The following is a 24,765-nucleotide window of genomic DNA, read 5'->3' on the forward strand; positions in this document are numbered from 1 at the left end:
GTTGCTTTAATTAGACATTTTACCATATTTCAATAAAACTCTACTCAAGGTCTTATGAGGCATCTTCAATTTTCCTTCTAATTCACCAAATATTTACCAAGTGCCTACTATGTGTAAGGTCAAATGTTGGGAGTTTGAGATTTAAAGATAGGCATAATTGACTCTGCTTTCAAGAAGTTTATACAATTTATTTATATATGGATAGACCTTCACACATATTTAATGTAATTTGCAATATATACATCTTCATAATTAAATGTCTATTATTGCTATTATTAATAGCCTTTAATAATAAATCAAAATAAGTTTTCAGCTCATATGATACCTTGCATTGACTTTCCTTTCCATGTAATTATTTGGAATTGGATTCAGTGACACTAAAAACTTTTATGTAACATATTCTATTCAACTTGTAAAGGAATGCAAAGGAAAATAGAAATCCTCATTGAACTTGAAGTGAAATTGGATATGAGTAATACTCATAGTATTGAAATTGAAGTCTAGTCAATTTATAGTCTTGGGTTTGGTTTTCTTCTACAAAATGAATAAGTTGGCTGTGTGATCCTGGGCAAATCACTTAACACTCATTGCCCCGCAAAAAAAAAAAAATAAAAAATGACTAGGTTGCTAGATAATCTATGATGGTCTTTCTTTGATTTTATGACCAGTCACCTGTTTTCACAGAAAATTTTATTTCCCCTTTATTTTGAAATGGAGAGGGTTTTCTTGACTCTAACATCAATCAGTGGTTGGTTCTCAACCTCCTACAAAAACAAACACCCATATTTTCAATACTAACATTTACCTAAGGTTACTAGATGGTATTAAAGTATTGAAAGCTATTGCCTATAAAGAACTAAGGGTATCTTATAAAGAGCAAAGGAGAGACTCACAGTCAGTATGAGCCAACCACGATAAAAGACCAATAAGGAAATATGAAGAAAGAGATGAATTCAAGGGATTTTATAATAGGAAGAAAAGATCGACTGGTTACATAGAAAGAATGAGAGCTCACTATCTGAGAGCCTGAGTGCTGAACTGCTACCCTCTAAATGTTAACAAAATGAGGAAGGCCTCCAATATGTTGAATGAATCTTCTGTGCTAAATTTTTGGAAGAGCATGGACAAGAGCCCCATGTGGTGCACAGATAAAAATGTATTGGAAGGCAGCTAGGTTGCGCAGTGGATAGAGCACCAGCCCTGGATTCAGGAGGACCTGAGTTCAAATCCGGCCTCAGACACTTGACACTTACTATCTGTGTGACCCTGGGCAAGTCACTTAACCCCCATTGCCCTGCAAAAAAAAAAAAATGTATTGGAAAGAAGTCTAAAATCAATGTGATCACAAACCATTTACATATCTGAGTAGTGTCAATTAGCCAGACAGCATAGTGAGCTTCAGAATTAGGAACACCTAGTTTCAATTGTCTCCTCTGATAGGTAGTGGTAAGTAAACCTTTGTAAGTCACTTTAACCTCTCCTTTCGTCCTTAGAACTTTGTGCACTAAATGAAATGTCTATTTTTTAAAAGACATAAAATAAAAAACAAAAACTTCATTCAGAGTGTTACTACAGTTTAAGAAAGTTTCTTCTTGTTTTTCTTACAATGGGACTGGCAACTACCCTCAATTCTCTCCTCCCCCATTCTGTGTCCTATGTGTCCTGAATGATCTGCCTATTGCTTCTTTTTCTAATTCTCATTTAATGTTAATTTGCATTCTCCAGCTCATTTTCAATTCTGAACCAAATCATTGTACATTTAGGATTTTAGTCCAAGAAAAAAACACTAGTGAATAGACTCGAAAGCTTAAAATCCACATGCATTATTTAGAGAAATTACATCTGTGATTTGATCTTCTTGGGGAAAGTTTGGGTAAGGAAATTGCCTCTATCAATGAAGAACAAAAGTATCTCTGGGGGGCAGCTAGGTGGCGCAGTGGATAGAGCACCGGCCCTGGAGTCAGGAGTACCTGAGTTCAAATCCTACCTCAGACACTTAACACTTACTAGCTGTGTGACCCTGGGCAAGTCACTTAACCCCAATTGCCTCACTTAAAAAAAAATTAAAAAAAAAAAAGTATCTCTGAAACATGTCATAAAAGGCTTGTCAAAGATGAATGACTTGCCAATTTTTACACAACTAATATATGTCAGAAGTGTGATTTCTGATTCTAAGTCTATATCTAGTTCTCCATCCATTTTGCCAAATTTCATGTTGTATTCTGAAAAATAAACTTTCTTCAAGCACTTTTTCCCTTTGTGAGTAGAATTAGGCCAAATTCAAGTATTTCTGGATTTCATTTAGAAGGGTCCACATTGATTTAGGGACTGTTTTTGATGAAAAATTCCTAGAATTTCTCTCTTCTTTATCTTAAGCAATAGATGCAATCATTCAAATTCCAATTTTTTCATGATGTGCTTTTCCCCCAAAATATTTACCATGAATACTGTAGTTCACAATCACAAAGTGTCCCATGAAGTAATATTTATTTTTTTAACATTTGGATACATGAGAATACTTTTTATTTGATTTTCTAAGAAAAATTCCACATAATTCTTCCATTTATATGCAACTTCCAGTTATTTTTTTAGATTCATTTATAATGAGAATGTTGTGATTAAGATACTAATTTCTCTATTAATTTGGCTGGTTGCTTGAAAAGAATCTTATATTTACATTACCAATAGCTAAATTAATGCTTATAGATGATCTTGAAACTGTGCTATTTTCACACATTTTCTTCTTCTCTATCACTGTCATTATTATTGTAGAAGTGAATGGGAAAGTCTTCTAATTCCCTAATTATTGCATGTATATCAATGCAATAAGTGGGTTTTCCATTGGTTAGTTCCCATTCTTGATACATGATGGTTCCACCTCTTTTCTGGCCATACCATATTAATAATATTAATATCTATATGATTGAGTTACTATAATAACTATATATAGCATAAAAGATAAAATGTGTAATAAAATATTGCCAAGTTTCCCAATGAAAACACACACCTCTTGGTCAATGGACTTACTTATACTATCAGAAGTCACTTTAATATGAATAGATTCCCAAACTGTTTTATTTTCAGTTAATTTTTCTCCTTTTCTGACAGTCCATATAGAAAGAAAAAAAAATGAATCTTGTGAGATTGAAAACCATTTTTTTTTTCTTTATTTCATGGGTACCATGAGTAAGTGGTCAGTATACTTCTGGTGATAATCCTCTCTATATAGGTTAGTCCTCAGAAACCATACTAAATCTTTCTTTGTGATGACACTATAACCTAATTCAGCAAGGTAGAATGAATGAGATCTGGGTTCCACTGATATAGTTTTTGAGAACTCAGGTCATCTTTATATCACAATGAGACATCAGAATAGGATTCTGCGAAGTCATTTTGTGTAGCTGTTGCAAAATAAATGAGTTTTAATAAACAATACCATTTTAAAATTTGAGATAGATATTACAAATGTTATATCTAATTACAGAACATTTCATAAATTTTAAATTAAATGGAAATATAGAGATGAAAAATGACCCAGTTTATTCCCCTGAAGAAGTTTACAGTCTAGTAGAATATAAATTCTACATGCATAAACAATTCAAAGTTGCATTTTATAAGGGCAAAGAAGATGTATCGGTATAGGAGCCTGGGAAAGCTTTAGAAAGATGGGCCATTTTATTCAAGGGGTATATAAACTTCAATTGTAGGGGGAAGGAGAGGAAATAGATTTTTATATAGTACCTTCTATGTACCAGACACTGTGCTATGTGGCTTACAAATTTAATCCTCATTCCCTAATGATCTTATAGATATTTTAGAAGAATGGCCTTCAGAAGCATCATTTTGATTGTCAAACTTCTCACCTCTCCTTGCTATCAAGGCAGAGAAACAGGAGTAAAAAACATTTTTGTGGCTATCATTTCAGATCTGTGATGATATCCTTTGATTGGTCATGTCAGCTGTCAATGCCTCTGATGCTGAGATATCCACTTTCTTCTTGATTGGGATCCCAGGTCTTGAGCACTTCCATATCTGGATCTCAATTCCTATATGTCTCATGTACCTAATTGCCATCCTAGGCAACTGCACCATCCTCTTCATCATCAAAACAGAGCCTTCACTCCATGAGCCCATGTACTATTTCCTCTCTATGTTGGCTGTATCCGACCTGGGACTGTCCCTCTCCTCCTTGCCTACTATGTTAAGGATCTTCTTATTCAATGCCACAGGAATCTCCCCCAATGCCTGCTTTGCGCAAGAGTTCTTCATCCATGGCTTCACTGATATGGAATCCTCAGTACTTTTGATAATGTCTTTTGATCGTTTTTTAGCCATCTGGAACCCATTGAGATACAGCTCTATTCTGACTGGAGCCAGAGTCTCTAAAATGGGACTGGTTTTTGTTATTAAGAGCATGCTTTTGGTGCTCCCATTCCCTTTTACTTTAAAGAGGCTGACATATTGTAAGAAAAGTCTCTTGTCCCATTCTTACTGCCTCCACCAGGATGTTATGAAGTTAGCCTGTTCTGATAATACTGTTAACTTTTTCTATGGTTTCTTTGTTGCTCTCTGTATGATGTCTGACAGTGTATTCATAGCTATATCATATGTACTTATACTAAAGACTGTGATGGGCATTGGTTCACACAGAGAACGGCTTAAGGCCCTCAACACCTGTGTTTCCCATATCTGTGCTGTTCTCATCTTCTATGTACCCATCATTACTTTAGCCTCTATGCACCGCTTTGGAAAGAAGTCACCACTGGCACTGATCCTCATCGCTGATGTCTTTCTGCTGGTACCACCTCTAATGAATCCTATTGTGTATTGTGTGAAGACCAGGCAAATCAGGGAGAAAATCCTGGGGAGGCTGGGCCTGAAGCAGAAATGATGGAGCCAGATTTGGGCTGCTTTTTATAATGAGAGTGGAAGAAAGTTTCTTTAAATATCAGTGCCATAGAAAACCCTCTCACTAGCATCCATATTGCCACCATCATCATTGATATCAACTCCATCACTGTTGTTATCAACAACAGCACCATTTTTTTTTTCTTGCTAAATTTTTTGCAGGCACTTCTCACAGTAAGGGAATTTCACAAACATAGGTTCACCTATCAGAAGGTAGCAGTTTTTAAAAAGAAATATTAACAAAAAACTGTCTTGTGAAACATCAACATAAAATACAATTATCCCCTTTTCTCAAATCTAAGGTAAAGAGTTACCATGAAGTGAAGATGGAGTGAAGACATTAGAAATTCTGTGAGCGGGACAGCTAGGTGGCACAGTGGATAAAGCACTGGCCCTGGAGTCAGGAGTACCTGAGTTCAAATCCGGCCTCAGACACTTGACACTTAGTAGCTGTGTGACCCTAGGCAAGTCACTTAACCCCAATTGCCTCACTTAAAAGAAAAAACAAAAACAAAAACGAAAAACAAAAAATTAAAAAAAAGAAATTCTCTGAGCAAAAAGTGTGGAACTAAGGGAAGATGGAATATAAAATAGTGGTTTCTCTCTTTTAATAACCTTCCTGTTATAATAGTTTATCCCGGCATTCAAAGAGAGATTTTTTTTTTTTCTGGGAATAGAAACATGTCTGTTTGCTTGGTTTTCTTGGAGATGGGTGGGGGGAAGGGTCAATGTTAAGCCCAATTCCTTTATTTTCTCCCCAAATTTGATTATATTCTTTAAATTCTCAAAGAAACTTTTGTTCTAAAAAAAGATGAAAATAAGATATAATAGCAAGATCAATAGATGTTGAATAGGAAGAACAGTTTTCAAACAGAGATTCTACCTATGTGATTTGGGAAAATTCACTATACTCTATTTTCATCTTCTATAAAATGAGTGTATTTATAGCGAGAATTTTCCATCAAAATTGAGCTTCATGGTGTCTCCAGATCTACATTCTAAAATATAATGATAAATTATTTATTGAGGTTGATATCAGATTGTTTTCCTGGATATGTATTATTTTTAAATAATTCAATTATATAGTTATAAAAACTTCAGATCAAGAAACTACCTATATGAGAAGGAAGAAAGGAAGGAAAGATGGAAGGGAAGGAAGAATAGAAAGAAGGGAGAAGAGAGAGGGAGGACAGAAATAATGAAGCAAGGAGGAAAGAAGAAAAGGAAAGAAGGAATAATGGAAGGAAAGAGAGGACAAAACAAAAAAGGAAAGGAAGGAAGAATAGAAGGAAGGAAGGGGCTTGACTATGAAGGACAAAAAGCAAGGAAAGGGAGCATCAAAAATAAATTGTAACGGGGCGGCTAGGTGGCGCAGTGGATAAAGCACTGGCCCAGAATTCAGGAGTACCTGAGTTCAAATCCGGCCTCAGACACTTAACATTTACTAGCTGTGTGACCCTGGGCAAGTCACTTAACCCCAATTGCCTCACCCCCCAAAAAATAAATAAATAAATAAATTATAACTATCTCCCCTCAGAATTTCTATGTGTCAAGAATTTTGATGGACTCCCCTGTCCCTTGATGGAAGAAGGTTATTGCGGTCAAATAATCACTGGGCATCAGTGATTATCTGTGAGACAGATAAAATTGGCCATTTTTTTAAAGGGGTGGAAAAAGATATAGTACAACACCTAAATAATGTAGAGTGGAGGATAGAAACTTTTAAAAAAAACTATGATGAAGGAGAAATGAGGATAATAAATTATATGGGACCCCCAGAAATAATGGAATAATGCCATATTAAATAATAACACTTAGAATTTTTAATAAGAAAATCTTCAATGGAAGAAAAATGATGATTAGTTTGAAAATCAGTTTTCTCAAAGAAGAATTTTTAACTACCCAAAGAAGGATAAAGAATGAAAACACATGACAGAGAAGCTCTCAAAATCAGATGAGATGATTAAAAAAAGAAAGGGCTGATTTGGAATTTAAAAATACTAATGAGAAAAAAAATCAACAATAGAGAATCAAAACACTGCAAATTCAATCAATTAATAAATAATATGGCCTTTTGGAAAAAGAAAAACTAAGTTTATATACCAATACAACTGCTCAAGAATTGAACTTTCGGGAGGAATAAAAAGTAATTCAGATAAGCTATTCTAAAGAAACCAAGGGGGCAGCTAGGTGGTGCAGTGGGTAGAGCACCAGCCCTGGATTCAGGAGGACCTGAGTTCAAATCCGACCTCAGACACTGGTATTTACTAGCTGTGTGACCTTGGGCAAGTCACTTAACTGTCATTGCCCTGCCAAAATAAATAAAAGGAAAAAAAAAGCAGTGAAAAATAGTGAGCAGAGTATTGAATATGGAAACACGTAATAAGAGAAAATCAATAAAGGTAAATAAATAGGATTAACAATGAAATATTAAGTAATGAAGTCAATGATCTCATATTTATCAGAGTAAAGGTATTATTTAAAATACACACACACATACACATACATTAAATGTCCATGGGAGAAGAGTGAATATCATGGGGTAATAGAAAGTAACTGGCAATAGAAAGGGCAAAAAGAAATACCTGGACAGATTGTTGGTAAAAATAGATATGAATGGTATGGTTAATTCTCATTGGAAATATAGAATATATAAGATTTCAGTACCAATGATACAGTAATAGAAACTGATCATATGAAATAAAGACCACCCTTTCCCTCAAGGAATTTACATTCTAATAATCCATTCCAATCCAATAAACGTTTATTTAATTCACCTACTATGTGCAAGGCACTATGCTAGCAGTGGGAATACAATTAATAAAATGAAAGACCAGTTTTGTCCTCAACAAATTTATAATCTAATGGGGGAGGGACTATCTTGAATCATTGTATTGCTGAGAATAGCTAAACCATTCATAGTTCTTCATCATACAATACTGCTGTTACTGTGTACATTAGTTTCCTCATTCTGCTCACTTCACTTTGAATCAGTTCATTAAAGTCTAGGTTTTCCTGAAATCATCCTGTTTGTAATTTCTTATAGCAGAATAATATTCCATCACAATCACATACCATGACTTGTTTAGCCAATCCTTAATTGATGAGCATCTTTTCAATTTCCATTTCTTAGCCACCACAAAAAAACCTGCTATAAATATTTTATATAAATAGATCCTTTCCCTGTTTATTTTTATTTGTCTTCTTGTACAAAATAACTAATGTGGAAATATTTTACTTGATTGCACATGTATAAACTATGTTGGATTGCTTACCATCTTAGGGAATGGGGAGGAGAGAGAGAGAGGGATTGACAGAATTTGGAACTCAAAACTTTATTTAAAAAAAAATTAACAAGTAATTGGGGAAATTATATATATGTATGTATACGTATGTATACACATATGTATGTGTGTATGTATACACACATATACATACACACATGTATATAATTATAATATCCATAAAAGGAGGCTGAAAAGGGAAGGGGAGGACACGAGAGTATCAAGTCTATGGGCATCTTGTTCAATGGACTTGAAACCATACAGAATGAAAAATTCAGTTTCTTGTCTTCCATAAAGATAGTCATTGGGAGGGATTTGGAATTCCACCCATTAGTATTTCAATTAGAGGGAACAGGAGGCTGAGTCAGGTTGTGTCAATCAAAGCTTAAATTATCTGCCAGATGATTAGAATTTATGAGATTAAACTCGGAGGAGCATCTTATTCCATGAAGTTGAAACCACATAGGTAACAGATGCTGGCTGGAAGACAACACATAAAAGGACTGACAAAGAAGGTAGAGTGTAGAAAGAGATGAAGATACTTAACATGGTACAGTAGACAGAGTCCTGTGGTGATAAATTTCCAGTGCAGCTAGGAAAGGAATGGAAACATGGTTTGACCTTTGCATCCTCCTTAAAATGTAGATACTGAGAGGATCCAGCAAATCAGGAGAGGCTATATATAGGGGTAAAAGGGAATTTCTCATGTACAGCAGTGGAAGGAACATCTAACCTCTAGTGAACATAGAAAAATCTATGGCATGGTAAACATGTAACCTGGAGAAAAACAATGATGGGATTCCCTTCTGATGACCCCATACTGGGTCTTAGTGAGCACCAATGAAATTTCTCAGTACTCATAATAAAATTCCTGTTAGATGTTTTAGATTTTTTTCCAGAAATAATATTTAAGTTTACTGCCTTAATGTTTTCTAAATATTCCCTCTCCCATATTTTGAAAACTGAACAAACATTAGATGGCCCCAAATTGGAGATCACTAACTTTGACTCACCAATCACATATGGATTTTCAGTATATATTTGGGCCTCCATGTTTGTCTTACTGATTTACAGCTTTATCTTTGAGGTGGAAATAATGAGATGGAAAAATGAGCTCTCGTTTTCAGTTTTGCCTTGTAACTTGCTCTGTAACATTTGGCATCCTCCTCATCTTCTCTGGACTTCTAGTATTACTTTTGTAAATGGTACAAATGATAAACTAGTGTCTGAGGACAACTAACTTAGCCCAGAGGTTACTGAGGGTCCTAGAGAGAGAGCACAAAGAGGATATTATCTTATAGAAAGAGAAAAATAACATCACAGAAACATGTAACTATAGGTTTTACCATAATGTAGATAATTAAATCCTCATAAAGACTATAACACAGTAATCTGTAACATAGATTGTATCTTTAAGAATTTTGACATAATATCCCTTGATTCCAAGCATAGACTTACACCTAAAAATAAACCAAGACTAGGACCAAAATTTTATTAAAAGTCATTTGAAACTGTTCCATGATGCTACAAAGCAGATAACCTAACTCTAAATTCTGAGCTGTTCACCTAAAAAGGAGACTAATATTCCTTACTTTGGCCATAGGTTGACTTTTATTTCTAGCATTAGGGCTCAGCACTAAATTCCATTCACAAACAAGGATGAAGACATAAAAACACACAAGGAGTAGTTGGGAGGAAAGAACCTATGTGAGAAAGGCAATGGAAATGAGATTTTGGTACAGAAGAAAGAATACTCAATTCCGAATTGAAGGATTGGGCTTACAAACTGGTTCTCCTGCTTGCTAGTTCTGTGACTTGGGAGAAACATTTAAACTTTCCACACCTTTCTCCTTTATCTGCTCACTTTATAACATTGTTGGAAAGATCAAGTGAACTGATATATGGCAAAAATTTCATAAATTAAAAAGTGCTAGAGAAATATGAATTAGGGTAGAAAAGGCAGGTGATGGGGATAGAAGAGTAGAGACCAATACTTATTTAGAAGTCCCTGATGGTATATTATTTAGCAGAGGACATATACACCCAGAAGATGGATCACATGAATTCTCAAGGTCAATTCCAGATTAAAGAATTTCAAGCGTGCTCAAGAAATAATCCAATCTGCTGCTGATTTCACCCTAATACTGATTTCAGCTAATTAGCTGGTGGTAGAAAGAGAATAACATTTACAGTGATAAGAATCAGTAACATTTATCTGACTTGAGGAAGTCAAATAATCTCATTTTCCTCATCTTTCAAGGATAATAACTCTAAAATTTTCTATTTCACAGAGTTATTTCTTTTTTTTTGGCTGCTAATAATATTTTTAAAAATCTATTTTATTTTTAATTTATGGAGTATAACAAACATTTCCATAAAATAGTATAATAAAAATATTATTACACATGAAACTGCAAATTTACTATGTAAATCTTGCTATTCTTTTTTTTTTTTTTTTTGGCAGGGCAATGAGGGTTAAGTGACATGCCCAGGGTCACACAGCTAGTAAGTGTCAAGTGTCTGAGGCCAAATTTGAACTCAAGTTCTCCTGATTCCAGGGCCAGTGTTTTATCTACTGTGCTACCTAACTGCCCCTATTCTTTTTAAATATACAACAGTTATCCTGTAACTTTTTCCTCAAATAATTAATTGATTTATTCTCAAATAATACATTCTTTCATTCATTCACAAGGTTATTTCAAGACTCATCACTTTCCTCTACCTCCTCCTCATCAATTCTACCTCCAACATCAACACCTTTGGCACTACTTAAGATGCTGTAGTCACTTGATAAACTGAGTTTTGATAAATAGTTAAACAAGCAATGAGTGAATCAAATACAGAACTGAAGCTACCCTTCAGGTCCAGCTGCATACAATTTCGAAACATGAAGCAGTATTCTGCAGAGATTTGAATATCCGTACTTACCTTGTCTGCCATCTCCAGCTGCAAGAATGTTAAATCTCTGCCTTTAGAGCCTAACATTGTCCAGGGATTTATCTCTGGCAAAGTTCCATGTTTACAAATAGACTGAGGAGATTTTTACTATTCCATAGAGAATTTCTGGGAGTGGTGTGGAGTGGGAGGGGTGAGATCTTGTGGATGGAGAAAAGCTGTGGTCATCAATCTGGTGGGCACAGAGGCTAAGAAGCCTCTATCTTGAGCCCATGTACATTTCTCTCTTACATGGAGGTCTAGATCCTGGTAAGTTCTCAAATGCTCCAATGAATTTTCCTAGAAATTTTCAAGGATGGGTGAATATGAAGAAGAGCTGAGGGAGAGGAAGTATGTCTGAGATGTCAGGCATACTCCTGAGGATCTAAATGCATAAGAAGGGGTCAAAGTGTGTGTGTACAATGTTTTTATGCCTAAATACATCAGTATATTTATTTATGTTTGCATTAATGCATATGTATGAGTGAGTATGTATACAAGTACATTTATTTACTTGTATATATGTATATAATTGGGTGCTAACATATGAATGAATTAATATTCAGGTAAATGCTATATAGGAGGACCATTGACCCCTGGGATTCTGAGTTTGTGTTTGTGTGTGTGTGTGTGTGTGTGTTTTAGGGTGTGTTTCCCATGTAAGCATATATGTGTAGGAGTGAGTATATGTATACTCATATGTATGGATAAACACTAAAGTGAATGAGGAAGGAAATGTTGAAGGAAGTGATTGAAAGTGAGTAAAGCTATGACTTAGGGTCAAGGATAGAAGTGAAATATATTCCATACAGTGACCACATAGGTAATGATGAAGCTTTTCTCCTAATACTCTCAGGGCCCCAGACTTAAGAGTATGAGAAGTAAAATAAGACTTTTTGGCAAGATACAGCAGGAAAGAGAGTATCAGTAGAGAAATATCAGCCCAGAATTCATGCCAATTATTCAGGAATCAACTTGGATTGTCCCTATCTACCTCTTTGAGGGAAAAGTTTTGAATTTTCTCCAATGCTATGGAGAATATAGGGCCTTTAACAAGTCCTGATGCTGAGCAGCAGAAGCAGTAGGGCAGTGTAGGGTAAAGAACATGGGACTTAGAGTTCTAGAACAAGCAGACAATACTCATTCTGTATTCTGCCTCCATCAGGCCAGATCTAGAGTATTATGTTCAGTTTAGTGAGTGAATGGAACCAAGGTTTAAAAGGATGTTTAATAGGTGAAGAGCATCCAGAGGAAGTTAACCAAGATGATTAAGGTTGGGGAATTCATGTTGTATAAGGATTGGTTGAAGGTAGTGGAATGTTTAACCTACAGAAGATTCACTAGAGAACATGATAAGGACCTATAAGTGTTTATAGGACTGCCACATGGAAGAAGAAATAGACTTAAAGACTTTAGAAATAGAAGTAACAGGAGGCAGCTAGGTGATGCAGTGGATAACGCACCAGCCCTGGATTAAGGAGAACCTAAATTCAAATCTGGCCTCAGAGACTTGACACTTACTAGCTGTGTGACCCTGAGCAAGTCACTTAACCCTCATTACCCAGCCCCCCCCCAAAAAAAAATAGAAGCAACAGGTAAAAGTTGCAAAGAAATAGATGTAGGCTTGATGTAGAGGGAAATGTCCTGGGGTCAGGAAGATCTGAGTTCAAATCTTGGACACATACTTAGCTATATAAACCTTGGCAAATCACTTAACCTCTGTCTGCACCTACATCCCAGGGTTGTTGTGAGGATCAGAGAATATTTATAAAAAGCTTTGCAAAACTTAAAGCACTATATAAATCCTAGCAATTACTAATACTAATGAAATTTGAACTGTACAAAAGCAGAAATTATGGTGACATTTATGAACCCCTTTTCATCGTAATGTTTTTAAATGCATAAAGTAAAACATAAGATTAAAAATGAAAACAATGATATTGAAATATAGATATTAAGCTATTTTAAATGCTCATTTGATATGTATGATACTTGTACTCTCTATAGTGAAAATGTGAATAAAACAAATCTCCATTCATGTCATTTTAGATCTGAGAACAGAATTTGTCTTTTTCATCATGTCAGACCTCAATACCTCCGAGGTTAAGCTCTTTTTCTTGATTGGGATTCCAGGGTTGGAGCATACTCACAGATGGATCTCTATCCCTATTTGCCTCATGTATTTGATTGCCATACTAGGCAACTGCACGATCCTGTTTGTGATCGGGACAGAAACCTCTCTCCATGAGCCCATGTACTATTTCCTCTCCATGTTGGCCATCTCTGACCTGGGTCTCTCCCTCTCTTCCTTGCCCACTATGCTGAGAATCTTCTTGTTCGATGCACCAGGAATCTCCCCTGATGCCTGCTTTGCTCAAGAATTCTTCATTCATGGCTTCACTGTCATGGAATCCTCAGTGCTTCTGATCATGTCCTTTGACCGTTTTATAGCCATTCACAACCCCCTGAGATATAGCTCTATCTTAACTAATTCCAGGATTTCCATAATGGGGTTGGCCTTGTCCATCAGAAGCTTCCTTTTAGTGCTCCCATTTCCTTTGACTTTAAAGAGGCTGAGCTATTGTCACAAAAATCTCCTGTCCCACTCCTACTGTCTCCATCAGGATGTCATGAAACTGGCATGCTCTGACAACAGGGTCAATGTCGTTTATGGTTTCTTTGTTGCACTCTGTACCATGATGGACCTGGCATGCATTGGTTTGTCCTATTTGCTAATCCTAAAGACAGTTCTTGGCATTGCTTCTCTTTCAGAGAGACTCAAGGCTTTCAACACCTGTGTCTCTCATATCTGTGCTGTGCTCATCTTCTATGTGCCCATCATCACCCTAGCTGTTATGCACCGATTTGCCAAGCACAAATCTCCACTTGTAGTGATCCTCATTGCCAACGTCTTCCTGCTGGTACCACCCCTGATGAACCCCATTGTGTACTGTGTGAAGACTCGACAGATCCGGGACAAGATTCTAGGGAAACTCTTTTCCACATGTAGCAGATGAGGACTTGGTTGGGACTTACCTCACTTTGATAAGCATTTACAAAATACTAACTATATGTAGCATTGGGAAAATGTTAAGCTTAGATTAAACACAGTCCCAAACATCAAATAGTTAGTTCCCAGTTCATTAGGGTGATGTTTATCAGCTGAAAATAGATATAACACATAATGCTACCTAGTAAGTAGATACCGAAGTAGCTACGTAAGACAAATGATAAGAAATTGCTACATGAGGCCCAAGGGGGAAAAAGTCAAGGAAATCAAATTGATTATATTCTATAGTTGATTTTATTTTGTATAAGTACCAATATTTTATGTAACTACCTATTGCATTTCATTTGTCAATGAGTTAAGTTTGGAAGCTGTTTTCCTGCTAATCACTGTTCTATTCTGTTGTCTTTAAAATCTGTTATCCTTGAAAGATGCAGGCGCATGTCAGGGAGTCTGGTATGTTATCTTTGTAACACTATCAGAAATAATTGCTACTTACAACCATTCTAAGCCATAAAGCCCTCTGGAGGAGAGAGTGAGATAGGTGACTTTGTACAGCTCCATGTCACTGAAATCCAATTTACTTGCAAGTCATGACATCATCTTCCTGATGACATTGGTCATCTTCCAGAATGAAGAACTAACAACAACAACAATGCATATATCTGTATGTAAGTGTACACATATGCACATACATACATATACACACACACATATATATGCACACACAAAAAACATACATATTTGAACAGTTTTTTTTCAGCCTTCGGTAAGAGGAGATTCTTTATGAATATGCTTGAATATCTCTAATCATAAACATTTTGTGAAACTGACAAGTGGCTCATTTTAAAATATAGTCTTTATAGTGGTACCAGAGAGACAGCCACAAATATTCTATTCTTTCCCTGCTTTCTGTAATCTACAGGGAAAAAGGGGGGGGGGGGCATTTAACTAATTAACTAGCTAATGTTGGTGGTGGTGGTGGTGGTGGTCTTGGAGTGTATGTGTGTTTGAGTGTGTGTTTCTCAATTCCCCCACTAGAGGCTACTCTAACTACATGTGCATGTAAAGAATTAATTGTTATTTGAGGTTTTTATGCCTTACTGCGCACTGGCCTGGGGCTCCGCAAACCACACCGTGCTCCACCCACTGGTTGTAGCCCTTCCCAGGGCTCTGGCATCTCACATCATCACCACTCCCCTATGCCTACATGGGCCTGGAAAATTATAATGATTGGAAGCCTAGTGAGGGCAGTCATGTGACTGTCAGAGTGGCCATCCCATTGGCTGGGGCTGTGTGGGGTGTTTCTAGGTTTGGGGGAAGAGAATTGGGCATTCTAGGTGGAAGCGGAAAGCGACAGGTGTTCTGCTGCGTATTTTCTGCTGATTCCTGGGCGGTGGTATTTTTTCAGGTATTATAATTTCCCTTTCCCCATTTTATTTCCTTTCCCTTGATCCTACTGATCCTGTTTGTGTTTATTTTTTTAAAATTCGTTCTTGTTAAAATAAATCTTGTTCTGTTTTGAGGGAGGCTGCCGGTCTTCCTTCTTTGCGAGCCATTTAGCTAGCACTCCCCAACTAAAAATTGGTCCCCAAATGCATAAACCCCCTCCTCACAAACATCTGAGCTCTAATTAGGTAAGCAACAACACTAGCCCAGGGTGCTATATAGATCTAGTGTTATGACATGAAAAATGATTCAACATTATTAAAAATAAGAAAATCTCTCATCACTAATTTTGAATTTTAATTCTCATTTTGGATTTCCCTTTTTTATTCAGAAGTGACAAATTCATTCACTCAATTGTTCATTATTTTATTTACTTACTTATTTGATCTTTTATCTATCATCTATCTATCAACTATCCACCTTGGTTTGTCTTTAGTGGCTGTGATTAACTGAAATATGGTTAGTTAAAAAGAAAAGTATAATATAGCAGGAAAGCCAAATTATCAAGAAGCTTTCAAATAACAAGCTGCATTGAAACTACTTTACCTTGTGTACTCATCCCCTCCCCCTAATACTGCTTCTAGTCAGTAGATGTGAAAAATATGTATGTATATATAATGAGAGATTACAGGTTGTTTTGTTTTGGTTTTGAACTTCATAGTAGCTCTTCATGAAGTTAAAAAAAAAAAAGAGGAAGTGAGAATTCACCTTCACCTCCGATATGTTATTATTCTTCCCTATGACTAGGGGTTCATGGCATCTGATATTGTGGTTTCATCTGCTATGGGTGCCCAGGCAACTATCATAATTTTCCCATAACTATCTCTACTTCACTCCTTTTTCTTCTCTATTCTTTCTACCTTCTATTTCATTGTTTTGTCTTGCTTCCACTGGTATTTCTGAAACTATAGTAAATAAATGAAGAGAATGGAGAATTTCTTTCTTTACTCCTATATTTATTTGGGATCTTTTAGTTTAAAGATGGCATGCTCAGAAGGGTTCTGAGTAATGGACAACAATCTCATGTTTTTCCAGTGGAGTGAAGCAGGGATGTGTGCTTCCTCCCATGCTTTTTTTTTTTTTTTTTTTTTTGCGGGGCAATGGGGGTTAAGTGACTTGCCCAGGGTCACACAGCTAGTAAGTGTCAAGTGTCTGAGGCCGGATTTGAACTCAGGTACTCCTGAATCCAGGGCCGGTGCTTTAACCACTGCGCCATCTAGCTGCCCCCTCCCATGCTTTTTTAGCATAATGTTTTCAGCAATGTGGTCAGACACATTCAAGGTCAGTTACCATACTGACAGCAAATTATTCTTTTTTGAAAAGGCTGTAAGCCAAGACTAAAGTAGAGGGAAATTTGGTACGTGAGGTTTTTTTGTTTGCAGATGATTGTGCACTGAGTGTAGCCTCTGAGACTGAGATGCAACAAAGTATGGATCACTTCTCTGCTCCTTGTGCTAATTTTGACATAACAATTAACATTTTTTAAAAAGTATTAAATGAAAAGAGAAATCCATAGTAGATGATAAATTTTTCAAGTTGTCTGAAATGGAGTCCTTTTTGGAAGATATGGAAAAGAGGAGAAAGAAAAAAAGGAAAAGTATTTATTAAAACAATTAAAACAATTAACATAGGGCAGCTAGGTGGCGCAGTGGATAGAGCACCAGCCCTGGATTCAGGAGGACATGAGTTCAAATCCAGCTCAGACACTTGACACTTACTAGCTGTGTGACCCTGGGCAAGTCACTTAACCCAATTGCCTCACCAAAAAAAAAAAAAAGAGAGAGAGAGAAAACAATTAACATAAAGAAAACATAAGTTCTCCATCAGCCAGCCCATACCATCCATACATAAAATCCTTGGTTACAACAAATGGCTAAAAAAATTGAATGCTGTGGATGAGTTCAGTTAACTCTATTACTTTTACACTCAGTTTTACTGGAATATGATTATGCATAGCATATTCAGATAATTATTTTTATTTCTTCTCTCTATTGGTAAGGGTTTTATTTTATCTGTATATAAGGGGTGAGGGAAAATCTTATTTTTTTCAGTTTTCTTATTCAAGTTAATGAAGGAGTTTTCATTTTAATTAGCTTGCAGTTTTGTCAGTTGTATAATAATGAATCTATTCCATGGATAGATATGTAGATGGATAATTATGGACATATATATATATATATTACATATACACATGTTAATTTGTACAGATGGTGTCTCCAAAGTCTAGATGCAGTTTTGAGTCTTTTGGCAGCCACCACATGTAAATACATACATTGTTTGTTGTTGTTAGTTGTTGTTGCAAAGGATCATGACATGGGGAAGTGATGTCATGACTTGCAGTGAATTGGATTTAAGTGAAGCAGAGCTATACAAAGTCACCATTTTCACCTTGTCCTCCAGAACAATCTGGGTCCAGTGGCAAGATACAGATCAGGATGTTTGGAGATGGTCCGGGATGCAATGGGAGACCTGGGCCTTTTTTTAAGTTATGATCTTTCACAGGTCTGTCTGAGATAACACCCATTCAGAGATTAAGGCTAGATAAGAAATGTGGCAAAGAATTCCTCTTTTACCTAGTCAAAATAAATAAATACATAAATAAATCTGGGAGGGGAAGGCCCTCAGAGTTTTTCGCCAAAACAGAAACAATTGCTATTTACACTCACTGTAAGTCACCAGAAGCCCAAAGAATGGTCAAATAAGGCTTGGGCTGAGACCTATTGTTGGCCAATCAATGAGAGCCAGAATGAAGTGGTTTTAAGTTACGGTCCTTAAAAAAGTAATGTAGCCATAAATCCCAAGACATTTTAAGAGGTTTCAGAAATCAAAATTTATGTTCCTTTGGGCAGAGTGCCTTCAGATAAGGGTGCATGGTACATGTAAATATATGTCTATATGTAATGACATATTTGATATAAAATATGGTTCCAAAGGTTTGTCATGCCGGGGTGGGAGTGGGGATAAATTCCCACACTTTATAAAATGTTCCAATAGCGTGCGTCTCAAATAGCCTCTGACAACTGAAGCCCAACTCCTGGCCTTCTCATGGTGGAACTGTTTCCACTAACAGGAGAAGGGGCGAAGGCAAGTCACTGGTGTCTTAAAACCAGTTGCTTCGGGCAGGTGGGGCTCTTTAGCCTTGGTAGGCAACCCGCCTAGGGGAAGGAACCCTGATTTTAAACCTCCGCTGCCTTGCGGCTATACCCATATATGGGAAAGGCTTCGGGAGTTAACCTCGAGGAAAAATCAGGAGTCGGAGTCCCTTGGGCAGTTGGAAGTTGGACATCACATCCCTCTGGCAACTCCTGCGGCGGCACTGGTGCCAAACTGTATGTATTGGCTCTGATTCTCCTTTGGATCCACCAATGTCGCGGAGAGAGAAAACCTGCTGCATGGGCAACAGCTTGTTTTCCTTATTGATTTGCCCAAGCCACCACCCTAGAGAGGACACTCCAGCTACTCCTTATGGGGTAGGTATAACACGGGATGTGGCAGTTACCAGTTACAAGTCACTCAGGAGCTGCAACTCCCACATCAGAATACACAGCCACACTGTGCGGCCTGTGGCTCTTCAAGGCCCTGATCCATGGTCATCCGAGACTGGTGGAGGCCTACTACTGATATAAAATATATACAATCCCATAGATATCTCAAATTCAAAGTGAACAAAAAGATATTTATTATTTCTTTCTCCTCAAATCAACCCTCCTTCCTAACTTTTCTAGTCATGACAAGCACATATATGTTCAAGAGTTTCCACAACAGAAAACAATGAAGGGATGAAAGAGAATAAAATGTCCTTTGGTTCTGAAGATATTGAATATCACAGATGGGTTTACCCAGATATTGAAAGGTATCTTTTGTTTCTGACTTCAAGTAAACGCTGTCCCAAAGACAGAAAAACAAATATGTGTTATGCATTTGGCATATAAATACATCTTACATATTTGCACATATATACATATAAGCACTATATAGTACTTTTCAAAAGTCTTAGAACAGTTTTAAGCATTAGTAACTTAGAAAAGAATAGATTAGAAATAGAATTTGGGGACACCTTGCATATATTTTATATATTGAGAGTTATGTTTTTTAATTATTCAGCATATAGTACCTTTAGAGAGCTTTTCACATATTATATTAGCTATCATTTACCTAGGACATTTCACACATTATTTCCTTTCATCCTCAACACAATATTGAAGGGTAAGTACTATTAAGAAGTATTATTCCATTTTACAGTTGAATAAACTAAGACTCAGAGAGGTTAAGGGACTTGTCTTTTTCATAAAGATAGCAAGTGTCAGAAGCAGGATTTGAACAAGATTTGCCTTAATCTATGTCTAGCACACCATCTACTATATCATGGTGCTACATATTTTATCTTCATAGCTGAAAACATATGCTTCAATGACGGTACAGTAGCTAGATTGCTGTACTAGAAGTCAGGAAGATGTAAATTCAAATCCTTCTCTCTGACACTTAGATTCTGTGAGTAAATGTTTTTACCTCTCTGAGCCTCATTTTCCTCATATGCAAAGTGGATATAATTATATGTGTACTGTTTATCAGGGTTTACCACAGTTATGGGTACTCCCTCCAAAGTTACAGAGAATACCCTATCCATGCCCTCCTAGCCTGTATAATTCTTCTTCATGTCTCCCCAAAACAGGTATTCTTTTTGTTCTTTTTTTTTTTTTTTGTGGGGCAATGGGGGTTAAGTGACTTGCCCAGGGTCACACAGCCAGTTTAGTGTCAAGTGTCTGAGGCCGGATTTGAACTCAGGTACTCCTGAATCCAGGGCCGGTGCTTTATCCACTGTGCCACCTAGCCGCCCCCCAACAGGTATTCTTTTTATTATAATTGTTCTTGTCTCTGTCATTGCACCAAATTGATGATCTCAAAGTATACATAGATGTAGGATACACACACAAAAGTAGTTTTAAGTCATGGCAAAGGAATTTCCTTATTTAATTATGATTTGAGAAGGGCTCATTAATTATCATCATTTAGCCTGGCTGCCTTTGTAACTTGGTCATCTTTCCCCCCTCATCCCTAAGCACCCATTTCCCCTACCCCCAAAATATCACAAATCAGAAAGGTTCAAGTAGCACAGTCTACCTAGGGAGAAACTGGTACCAGTTTAAGTACCAATGGTAAAGTATTAGCAATGAAGGGCTTTGACAACCCGATCCCTGATCTGCTTGGTTTTCACACTATAGACAATGGGGTTCATCAAGGGTGGGACCAGAAGGTAAACAAACCCCATGACTACCTGAATCAAATGAGGAGCCTGCTTCCCAAATCTGTGAATCACTGACAGACCTATCATGGGTGTGTAGAAGAGTAGCACTGCACAGATGTGGGAAACACATGTGTTGAGAGCCTTGAGGCGTTCAGCCTGGGAGGCAATGGCCAACACAGTGTGGAGAATCAGCACATAGGAGAAAAGGATGAGCATGGAGTCCACACCCACAGTGGAGATGATGACAAACATGCCATAGATGCTGTTGGCAGTAATATCGGCACATGCCAGCTTCATGACCTCCTGATGGAGGCAGTAAGAGTGGGTGAGAACTTGGGAACCACAATAGGGAAAGCGTTTGAGCATGAAAGGAAGTGGGAAGATAAGTGCCACACTCCTACCCAAGGAGCCCAGCCCAATTCTACTGATGACCCGATTGGTGAGAATAGAGGTATATCTCAGAGGGCGGCAGATGGCAATAAGGCGATCAAACGCCATGGAAAGTAGTACTGAAGACTCTAGGAAAGACAGGCAGTGGATAAAGAAGAGCTGAGCAAAGCAGGCATCATGGTCAATCTCCCGGGCTCCAAATAAGAAGATGCCCAGGACTGTGGGGAGGGTGCATAAAGACAGGCCCAAGTCTGTTAGGGCCAACATAGAGAGGAAGAAATACATGGGCTGGTGGAGTGAAGATTCCGTCTTAATAATGAAGAGGATCATACAGTTTCCCAGGATGGACACGAGGTACATAGAAAATAGAGGGATAGAAATCCAGATGTGGATATGCTCTAGTCCAGGGAGGCCACTTAAGAGAAAGGTAGAAGGCCTGATCGTGCTGTTTCCAAAGGATTCCAGAGTCATGTTAGATGGTGGAAGGAAAAAAGTTCAGGTTCCCACTCTCTGTGCTGAACTGAATAGTCACTGTGGTCAAGGGAAACCTGGATAGAAATTAGATGGGTGAATTACAGAGCATCACAAGACAGAGATTACAAGGGTCCTTAAAAATCATCTAGCCAAATGTTATCATTTTCCAGATAAGAAAACCGAGGACTAGAAGAGCTAAATAATTTCCCCAATGTCACACAGACAGTAAATAGAAGCTTCAAGACTGAAACCTAATCTTCTGTTGCCAAATATTGGGCTCCTACAATAAAATAGTGCCTTAATAAGCCTAACACTGGAAGTGTTTGTCAGAAGTCATCCAAATCAGCCCCATAACACTAGCTAAGATTTCTTTTGTTCTAAACAAAAAGTAGGGCTATATATATACATATACACATACATATACATATACATATACATATACATATATATATATAGTTTTTAAATACCCTCCCCAAAATGATATTCCTCATTATACCTTGATTCCTCATTTCTCTATTTTAATCATTCTCTCCATTGGAAATTGCTCACTAGTATCTAACCTTAGTGACTCTTGCTTCATATCTCTGTCAGTCTAAGGATGACTGTATCACTAATTTAAAAAATAGGGCAAGTAATTAGAGCATGTTACTTATGAGAGTAATAATGCAGGTTTTAATCTCAATACATACTTGACTTCCCATAGAGAAAAAAATATTTTTCCATTAAAGATTCATTCCTAAATTCCTAACCCTGACCATAGATTTTACCTTAATCATATTGAGCTCTAATGCTGGACATAGTTTGTCCTCTAACCCTAGTCAAAGACTAAGCCCCAATGCTAGTAAAAACTGAGTCTTGGGGGGCAGCTAGGTGGTGCAGTGGATAGAGCACCAGCCCTGGATTCAGAAGGTCCTGAGTTCAAAAAGGCCTCAGACACTTTACACTTACTAGCTGTGTGACCCTAGGCAAGTTGCTTAACCCCAACTGCCTCACAAAAAGAAAAAAAAGACTGAGTCTTAACCCTGCTTAAATACTAACCCTTTACCATGCAACAGAATAAGAATAAGAATAACTACATTTAAATAACATGGTAAGTGCTTTACAATTCTCATTTAAATTTAATCACAACAACCCTGTGAGTTAGGTGTTATTATTAACCCATTTTATTGTTGAGGAAACTGAGGCAAAAAGAGGCCAAGTGACTTATCCATAGTCACACATCTAGTAAGTGTCTCAGGGCAGTGTAGAACTTAAGCCATCCTGATATCTCCACAAGACCACCTCTCTGCTAAAAAAAGGATCCCAACTGTAGCCACAGACAACATTTAACCTTAACCAGAAGTCTCCTAAATATTTGCCATTGATGACAGGGGAAGGTGGCGAAAGATTTGATATTGTTCATTGCAGATTATCCTTGATGCTGGGGACAGTGCCTATCGAACATTGTCTGTGTATGCTAGGAAGGAACATAGGCTATAAAACAAGGAACATGAGAGCTACATGCCAACTTAAAATAGAATATAGAATCACAAAGGCAAAAGGGATTTTTTGACTATAGAACATCAAATGTTAAGGAAAGAAGGGACCTTGGAACATCAAGCATGTAAATATCATAACTGTAAAAACAAAAACAAACCCCCAAACCCTTAGATGTCAACTTTATCACTTAACACTGAGAACTGCAAAATTTACTGAGAACTGATTCCCCACCCAGTCCCCTCTCTCCCAGGTAAATGAATTGCCTGGGGCTGACTGTCTTTGTCATTTCCAGACTCTTGATGGACTTATGGACCTTCCCCCAAGCAATTTATCCCCTCCCAGTGTTCCCCACCTTACTCCCTGGATTTTATGTTATTATGTAAAAAGGGTCCACCTACATTAAATAGTTTCTATTCAGAGTCAGTAACGCCTATACTTAAATTCGGAGCTATTCTATTATCTCTTTTGTCAAAGGTTCATTTACATTAATTAGCTATCTGTCACTCTGGAGCTATCTTTTGGTTCCCTTTTTGTTCCTTTACCCCATAAAAACCCTGTCCTCTGTTCCCATCTTTGGGTATTCCTAGCTTCTGAGCTTTGCGATACCCGTGAGCTATAGTTCCTCCGCCGCATTAAAGACCTTATTTCTCCTATATTGATTGTTTCCTCAATGTCCAGGTTAACAACACATAGGGAAATCAGAGGGTGTGAAGTGAATTGCCCATAATCGCAAAGGAATTGGCACAGCTGAGGTCTCTTGATTCCCAGCACAAAGTTCTGTTTCCCATAGGTGTTCCTTGTGGGTAGGATTGTTAGTCCACACTAAATGATTTCCTCCCCTACTATAACTGCCTGCAGAAAATATTTAATCCTCAAATACCCTCTTCCTCAATATTTATTTCTGTAAGGATACAGCCATCTTTCACAACCTCAGAGTCGTTCTTGAATTTTTGCTTTCCCTCACCACACATTCAAAGAATTGTCAAGTTTTCTTCTCCTTTGACATGCTCTGGTAGGCCACCAATTCACCCACCCCCACCAATATTCAATATCTCCCTTTAATATTGGTTCCTTCCATAATGCCTTCAAAAATCCTCACTGCTCTCCTATCCAAAAAACAACTTTTCATTCAAATTATCATCCTATAACTTTTCTCCGCTCAGTTAAATTCTTGAGGGAAAAAAATAATACTTATTGCCCCTACCTTCCCTCTCACATTCACTCCTCAAGTTTTTGCAGTCTGACTGCTGACCCTATCATTCAGCTGAACTTGCTTTCTCCAAAGTTAACAAATATCTCTTTATTTTCAAACTTGGCAGCTTTATATTGCCCAGAAGTATTCATCCATGTCACCTTCCAATTCTCTTCCTACCATGCTTCCTGCACATTAGTCATTATCCTGGTTGTTCTCTAGCTAGAACAAACCTTGAATTTTTTCTTTCTTCCTCCCTTTCTTTACTTCCTTCCTTTCTCTTTCTTTCTTCCTTCCTTCTTTCCTTCCTTCCTTCCTTCCTTCCTTCCTTCCTTCCTTCCTTTCTTTTTCTTTCTTTCTTACATCTTTCTCCCTCTTTCTTTCTCTTTGTTTCCTTCTTTCT

At 37.2% G+C, this 24,765-nt stretch overlaps 3 protein-coding genes across 3 annotated transcripts; 2 read left to right on the forward strand and 1 right to left on the reverse strand.

The window, feature by feature from the left end:
• Window positions 1-3,952: 3,952 nt before the first annotated feature.
• Window positions 3,953-4,891, forward strand: LOC122750413 (olfactory receptor 51A7-like). The gene has a single exon (XM_043997138.1). It carries the CDS (start codon window positions 3,953-3,955, stop codon window positions 4,889-4,891), a length of 939 nt encoding a protein of 312 aa, XP_043853073.1.
• Window positions 4,892-8,612: 3,721 nt separating this feature from the next.
• Window positions 8,613-21,688, reverse strand: LOC122748030 (olfactory receptor 51G2). Its single transcript, XM_043993767.1, has 4 exons — window positions 20,771-21,688; window positions 12,457-12,486; window positions 11,034-11,138; window positions 8,613-8,672 (listed from the first exon to the last, which is right to left on the reverse strand). Exons 1-4 carry the CDS (start codon window positions 21,686-21,688, stop codon window positions 8,613-8,615), a joined length of 1,113 nt encoding a protein of 370 aa, XP_043849702.1.
• On the forward strand, window positions 13,205-14,143 carry LOC122749046 (olfactory receptor 51A7-like). The gene has a single exon (XM_043995218.1). It carries the CDS (start codon window positions 13,205-13,207, stop codon window positions 14,141-14,143), a length of 939 nt encoding a protein of 312 aa, XP_043851153.1.
• Window positions 21,689-24,765: the final 3,077 nt, after the last annotated feature.

The sequence above is a fragment of the Dromiciops gliroides genome, chromosome 3 (assembly GCF_019393635.1).
Source record: "Dromiciops gliroides isolate mDroGli1 chromosome 3, mDroGli1.pri, whole genome shotgun sequence".
NCBI classification, from domain to species: Eukaryota; Metazoa; Chordata; class Mammalia; order Microbiotheria; family Microbiotheriidae; genus Dromiciops; species Dromiciops gliroides.

Excerpts from the sequence above, each read along its gene's own strand:
- LOC122750413 (XM_043997138.1), top strand. The coding sequence starts at position 3,953 with ATGTCAGCTGTCAATGCCTCTGATGCTGAGATATCCACTTTCTTCTTG.
- LOC122749046 (XM_043995218.1), top strand. The coding sequence starts at position 13,205 with ATGTCAGACCTCAATACCTCCGAGGTTAAGCTCTTTTTCTTGATTGGG.
- LOC122748030 (XM_043993767.1), bottom strand. The coding sequence starts at position 21,688 with ATGACTCTGGAATCCTTTGGAAACAGCACGATCAGGCCTTCTACCTTT. Across the intron at positions 12,487-20,770 it reads CCAAGCAGATCAGGGATCGG|GTCCTTATCATGTTCTCTAG; the intron begins GTTGTCAAAGCC and ends AAACACTTATAG. Across the intron at positions 8,673-11,033 it reads TGAAGGGTAGCTTCAGTTCT|CCAGCATCTGTTACCTATGT; the intron begins GTATTTGATTCA and ends GTTGTCTTCCAG.